The sequence below is a fragment of the Dipodomys ordii genome, unplaced genomic scaffold, assembly GCF_000151885.1.
Source record: "Dipodomys ordii isolate 6190 unplaced genomic scaffold, Dord_2.0 Scaffold8, whole genome shotgun sequence".
In the NCBI taxonomy this organism is placed as follows: Eukaryota; Metazoa; Chordata; class Mammalia; order Rodentia; family Heteromyidae; genus Dipodomys; species Dipodomys ordii.
Window position 1 is genome coordinate 3,371,453 of NW_012267224.1, and position 6,872 is coordinate 3,378,324.

The 6,872-nt window shown below is 47.4% G+C and overlaps 1 protein-coding gene across 2 annotated transcripts in view; it reads left to right on the forward strand.

The window, feature by feature from the left end:
* Positions 1-701: 701 nt before the first annotated feature.
* Cd38 (CD38 molecule) overlaps positions 702-6,872 on the forward strand; it is a 28,619-nt gene continuing 22,448 nt past the window's right edge. Inside the window, exons 1-2 of one of the 2 annotated variants that reach the window (XM_013009179.1) lie at positions 702-796; positions 928-1,208. In XM_013009179.1, the coding sequence (XP_012864633.1) occupies positions 946-1,208 (263 nt within the window). In that variant the 5' untranslated portion in view covers positions 702-796; positions 928-945. Of the gene's footprint in view, positions 797-904; positions 1,209-6,872 lie in introns of those variants that run through there. The other variant, XM_013009180.1, reaches the window with a different exon arrangement.

Below are 6,872 nucleotides of genomic sequence, written 5' to 3' on the forward strand. Positions count from 1 at the left end.
TCCCATAGCCTTCCAGCTACACAGGCGTCTTTGCTGCTCCTGAAGGAGCCAAGGAGTTTCCTGACACTGGGCCTTTGCATTTGCTACCCCTTAGGTCTAGATAACAATTGGCCCATGGAAAGTCCTGTATAAGAACCATCATCGGTCTCTGCTGAACGGTCGCCCATGTCCGGTGGAGAAAGAAGCAGCAGGAAAAACCGCTCAGTTGGAGCGCCTGCCAGGTGCGGTTCCAAGCACCGCCACGCCATCAAAGCGTGATAGAATAGATGACATTTAGTGAAATGCCGACCATGGGCCGGGCAGTGTGTGCTCAACACCTTGGAAATACGAATTCCCTTAATCCCCTGAGAAGCCCTGTAAGCTAGGCTCCCCACGTTCCAGAGAGGAGAAGGAGCTTGCCCTCGGCCACTCAGCTGGGGCTGGAACTCGGAACTGCAGTCACTGATGCTGCGTGAGAGAACGCGCTGGCTTTTCGCTGGAGACTCAGGGCGGCTGAGCAGGTGTTCATCAGAGCCCTGAGATGGAGGGAGGGTGTTCGTGCCTAGACACAGCGCATGGTGTGAATGCAAAGAGAGTTCCGACGGTCCTCGGGCTTCCTCCTAGTACACGTGGCTGAGCCGCTGAAGGCGGGGTGCGGGACAGGTTGGCCAGGAGTCGGGGAGGGGCGCAGTTACTTGGGCCCCTCCAGAGGGGTAAGGGGGCATCCTCTCCCTGGAGATGGAGAATCTGGATTTATCTGCTCAGGAGTCCAGAGAGGAGATATAGTTGGATCTTTGAGATCCTTTGAACCAGATGGGTAGGACTGGGAAGGGAAGCAGATAAAGCAAGTGAAAGATTGGGGGGGGGGAGGGAGGGGAGCCCCACAAGCAGCCAACGCCCCTCCTCTTCCTGCCTACACTCGCTGACCTCTCGCATTCCGCCCCGCAGGCTCCCGCATTCGGCCCCATGGACGGAGGTGAATTCAGTCCCGAGTCGTCCCGGGACAGACCCAGCTGCTGTGGGCTCTCCAGGAAAATCCTCGTGTGTCTGGGCGTGGGTGTCCTGGCCCTCATACTGTTGGGGCTCGGGCTCGCCTTGTTCGCGGTTCACAGATGGCGACTTTTCTCCAAGCCCCTGCAGTGGAACGCGACCCGCACCACCCCGCACTTCTCGGAGATCTTCCTAGGGCGATGCTACCTCTACACCCAAGTCCTGCACCCCGAGCTGGGGTGAGTGGGCGCCCGCCGGCCATGCGCACGCGCGCGCGCGCTCAGGGCAGGGTGGGGGGCGGCGCGGGGCGCCCCCAAACCGGCAGTCAGCACCCTAGTGGGACCTGAGCACCTTCCCGCAGCGCAGGCAGGAGCGGAGGATGCGGGGCTCCTTGCTGAGCCCCGGGCAGAGGTGCCAGCCTTGGGGATCGGGGTGGGGGGTCCTAGCGCTCGGCCCCAGTCCAGCCGTGGGGCACAGGGCGCGGGGGGGGGGTTGGCGACGTCCCCAAGCCCGGCTGGGGCCCCAGAGCGCAGGCAGGACCGTTCCAAGCGACACCCGGGTTCGGTGGCTTTCGGGTGCCTGCGGTCAGGAAGCCATCCGAAAAGCCAGATCGCTCACACAGTTTGATCAATCGAACGACTTAACCAGCACCCGAGGTTTTTCCTGTGGTCCCGGAAACCCACTTGACCCCGAACAAAACGGAAACCAAGTGGGCTTTATAAGCCCCAAGTGCGCTGCTTGGGGAGGAGGGTGGCTCTGACGGGTCAAGTGTGGGCACCCCGCCCGCATCAGCCTGGAACACACACGTGTCCCCCCCCCAAGTGAGGCGCTCTGGTCCCCAGTGCTCATCTCCCGCTGCTCGCTTTGGGAAGAACTTAGTTCTGCGGTTGTGCGCATCCAGGTCTCCCTTGCTCAGAACTGTGCCCCGGAGCTCGGGGCAGAGAGCTCCACGCGTGGTTGTGTTTGATCACAGACAACCAAAAGCTTATTGGAAAGGGAAGGGAGAAGGCAGGCGCTTCGGCAGGCTGAGCGCTGAGCAAATCAAAGGAGATCCCAGCTGCTCGCCCTGAGAAGAGGCCAACTCATTTTTCTGTTCACATAAACTTTTTATTTTATTTATTTATTTATTTTATTGTGAAAATACCGTACAGAGGGGTTACAATTACACGGGCAAGGTAATGAGTACATTTCTTATCAAGCATTGTTGCCTCCTCCCTTGTTTCCCGTCATCCCTTTCCATCTCCTCCTCTTCCCCCCCCCCCCCCCCCCCCCGCCAAAGTTGTAAAGTTGGGTTTTCGACATAACGACTTGTGCGTCTCATTGTTGCAATGGGTCCACCTGTATCCCTAGTTAAACGGTTTGTTTTTTTCCCTTCCTCTCCACAAATTATACCAACATCAAATACAGTGAAAGCAGGGGTTATACCATGGGGGAGGGACATACAATCACAAGAAAGAAAAACCATTTGAGTCCTTATCTTGGGGTTCATTTCCTTATCTTGGGGTTCAACTTATCTGACAGTTTCTGCTTGTCTCAGACAATAAGGGAAACCATGGGACCTATGTTTCTTTGGGCCTGGCTTACTTGATATAATTTTTTCCAAGGCATAATCTTAACCGTTAACGTTTCTTTTTTCTTCTTATTCTTCTTGCTTTGTCATTGTTCATTGGCTAAAGTCACACTGCAGCTTGGACGAGCTGATCCACACAACAAAGCGATGCACACAGAATCCTCCAGGGTTTTAGCCAAACGCCCGACTTCTTGGGTGCTTTAGGACTGGGAATTGTGCAGTCCCGAGGCTTGGGTTGAAGTCCCAAGGTTCTATCACCATGAGACTGGAGCGGATTCCTTCCTTCACTCTTCTGTGTCTGATGGTCTCACCTGTAAAACAGGAACATTAATACTATAAACTCAATGTTAATTATTCTATTTATTACTAATATATGATTTATAGATACAATGTAATATAAAAATCATAAAAATGTGTGGCTCATGAACAAATGACAACAACTGACAGGAATAATTTTGTTATACAGTAAGCCCTCAGAAGTATAGATACGGACATGAAGCATCCCAGACTCCTTTCCACAATAATAAATGCAGTAGTGCAAAGACAACCATTTAGAAAGGATGCCTCACAGTACGTCATGAAATCACAATTCAGTACATCAGTCTTCTAGTGATAGAATTCGTGTTGTTTCTAACTTGTTTCTAATGCTCTCCTTTGAATGTAACAGTTAGACTTCATGCTGGTGTCCAGAGATCTACTTATTTTTTTAAACCAGCTCCTAATATTCCATAGGCTCTGTGTGACCCTTTCCAGTTGACAGAAAATTCATTTTCTTTCCATTTTTAATCCTATCTATTCCCTTAGTAAATGCTTGTTGAGCATCATACTGTGACCCAGGAAGAGTTCTGGCTGGTGCCTCTTGGTTGAACAGTCAAGTCCCTCCTGGCTGCGGTGAGCTGCTTCACATGCGGGCGTTTCTGCACATAGCAGAGGAAGAGGGATTTGTAGTAGCGGAATATGCCACCGAAGGGGAAGTGAGAATATTTCTATTGATCAAACTCCAATAGTTTCAGTTTCTCTCCAAAATACTTATACAGGACATACTTCTCCATCTCTTCTTTGTTACTGAATATTTTCGACCTCCCCAGTTAGGAGAAAACTAGCACCTAATTACTTGGTTCCCAGTGCGTCTAAGCATATATTGGTTGACCATATATACTTTCCCTTCTGTTGTCTCGTTCAGGTCCTTTGTAATTTCTATGGAGTTGTTTTAAAATTTATTTTATTTATATGTTTTGGATATATTTACACACAACACACAGATATATACATAGAGTCTTACAGCTATACCCCTGAAATCCCGAATTTAATTATTATCTTTAGGCTATTTTTATTTCTATATTGTTTTTCCCAGGAAAACATTTGTTTTGTTTTCAGACCCAACAAATCCTATCATGGAAGTGTTTTGTTTTGAGTCTGCATTTTTTTAAAAGTCAAGAATTCTTCCTTCTTTCCTTTCTTCTCTCCTTCCTTCATCTTTCTCTCTCTTCATTTCTCTTTCTTCCTTCCTTTCCTTCTTTCTTTCCTTTCCTTCTTCTTTCTTTCTTTCCTTCCTTCCTTTCTTTCTGTCTCTGTCTGTCTGTCTTTTCTTTTCCTTCTTTCTTTCCTTCTCTCCCTTTCTATTTCTTTCTTTCCCTCTCTTCTTCTCTCCCTTTCTATTTCTTTCTCTCCTTTCTCTGTCTTCCTCTCTTCTTTCTTTCTTTCTCTCTCTCTTTCTGTCTTTCTTTTCTTTTCTTTCTTTCCTTCTCTCCCTCTCTATTTGTTTCTTTCCTTCTCTTCTCTCCCTTTCTATTTTTCTCTCCTTTCTCTGTCTTCTTCTCTTCTTTCTTTCTTTCTTTCTTTCTTTCTTTCTTCCTTCCTTCCTTCCTTCCCTCCCTCCCTCCCTCCCTCTCTTCCTTCCTCCTTCCTTCCTTCCTTCCTTTCCTTCTTCTCTCCCATTCTCTCTCTCCTTTCTCTGTCTTTCTCTCTTCTTTCTCCTCTCTCTTTCTTCTCTTCCTTCCTTCCTTCCTTCTTCTTTTCTTTTCTTTCTCCCTCTCTGTCTCTCTTTCTTTCTTGGCTTGACTGAAGGCAGCTAAAAGAACAGAACCAGTGCTTTCAAATCTTGCCTGGAACTGGCAGCTGCATCTACAACTTTCCTAGGCACGTTTCTGTGTCTTCTTGACTTTTGTAGTGACAGTGTCACCAAACTTCCTGCCACACCGTTACACAGGCCGTCTTGAGGGCAGCCTCCAGCAACCATTCCTGTCCACCCAGCTACTAACTGACAGTCCTTCCAGACCTTCCTTCTTTTGTCTATTCCCCAGTCTCTGTGCTAGTGCCACAGTGTACTAGTCAAGGCCTTCAGAGAAACAGAAATAATATGTAAGATGAGAGACAGAAAGGGAGGGGGGAGAACAGGATTGGCTTGTGCAATGGTAGAGGGTAATCAGCAAGGTCAGGGAGCTGGAAACCCAGGAGGAGCTGATGCTGAATTCTCTTTTCCTCCTGCGACCTCGATCATTTCTATAAGACTCACCTGGTTTGATGAGACCCATCTACATTATGAAGGGTAATATGCCTTATATTAGGTTTACTGGTTCAAATGTTAATTCTACTAAAAGAAGATATCTTCACAGCAACACATCTGGCGACCTTGGCCTAGCCAAGGTAACACAGCGAATCACCGTGCATTTTAGGGGCTTGTTATATAATTCTTCAATCAAGGTACCATTTTCTATATGGGTATGAGAAACTGCTACCCTGAGATGTAAAGCTACAATAATTTGTTCTGTTCCATGATTCTATGGGTTGACAGTCAGCTGAGGGGAGCTGCTGCATGTGATGTCAGCTGGGTTTGTAGACACCCAGGATGGACTCTTGGCAGGAACATTCCAGATGTTTGTCCACATAAATGGCGTCTGAGTTCGGCTGGGCCGGCTCCTCCTCTTCCTCTCTCTTTTTTTTTTTTGTCGGTCGTGGGGCTTGAACTCTGGGCCTGGGCGCTGTCCCTCAGCTCTTCAGCTCAAGGCGAGTGCTCTACCACTTGAGCCACAGCACCACTTCCGGTTTTCTGGTGGTTTATTGGAGATAGGAATCTCACGGTCTCTCCTGCCGGGGCTGGCTTTGAACCGTGATCCTCAGATCTGAGTAGCTAGGATTACAGGCGTGAGCCACCAGCGCCCGGCCCTCTTCCTCTCTTAACTGGCCCAAGTTCTCTCCTTCTCCATGTGGCTTCACTGTGCGGTCTCTCCCGTTAGAGTTGGATGTCTGCAGAAGTCATGCTTACCTGGCGCTGGTTCATTCCCATGTATCCACAGGTGCAGGCAGACACCAGCCTAGCCCAGGCTCAGGAAGAACAGAAGCAAAAAGCTCCACCTCTTGGTGGAGGGAATAACACAAAATTGTGTGGACGGCTTTGACCTCTCACAGTTTTACTTTCTTTTTCTCTGCTTTTGTATTTTTATTTTTTTAATTTTTGCTTTCATTACACCTTCTGTTCCATTTCATAACTTTCTAGTAAGTAGATTTTAAATGATACAAGTCTAATTTTACCTGATTTCACTTTTTTGTTTTCACCTGGCAGCTGTGTGACCCTAGGCATATTTTCAGCCTGTCTGTTCCTCCCTGTCTCCCTCAGTACAGTGGAGGGTAAGGTGGGTGGGGTGGCTGCAGGACGAAATCAGTAATCCATTGCCAGCTCCTTTTGCCCTCCCCACTTCTGCTTGTTCCCACTCCAAACAGGCCCTGTTTTACGTTACTGTGAAGTCCTGGGACTTGAATTCTGGGCCTGGGCACCTTCCTGGACTCCTTCACTCAAGGCGAGCTCTCTACCACGTTGAGCACAGCGCCACTTCCAGCTTTTTCTGTGATTAATTGGAGAGGAGAGTCTCCCGGGCTTCCCTGCCCAGGCTGGCTTCAAACCTTGATCCTCAGATCTCAGCCTCCTGAGTAGCTAGGATGACAGGCGTGAGACACTGGAGCCTGGCTTGCCACTTATTTTTAAAAACTTACATTCCACTTATGAAAGAGAACATGAGATATTTGTTATTTTCAGTCTCTGTACCATGATGACTTCCAGTTCCATCCATTGACATAATTTTGTTCTTCTTTATGGTTGAATAGTTCATTATAGATAATATATACAATATAAGTAAAAATTAATGTTAATTAATAACATAGAGAATATACTATATTAGATATAGCATATTTATATTACATATAGTTTATGTGTATAGATGTAGATAGTATAATAGATACTATTATAGATACATGTAATATATTATATATATACGTGTAATAAATGCTATATATTACATATGGTATATATACACTATATAAAATATAAATAGATAAA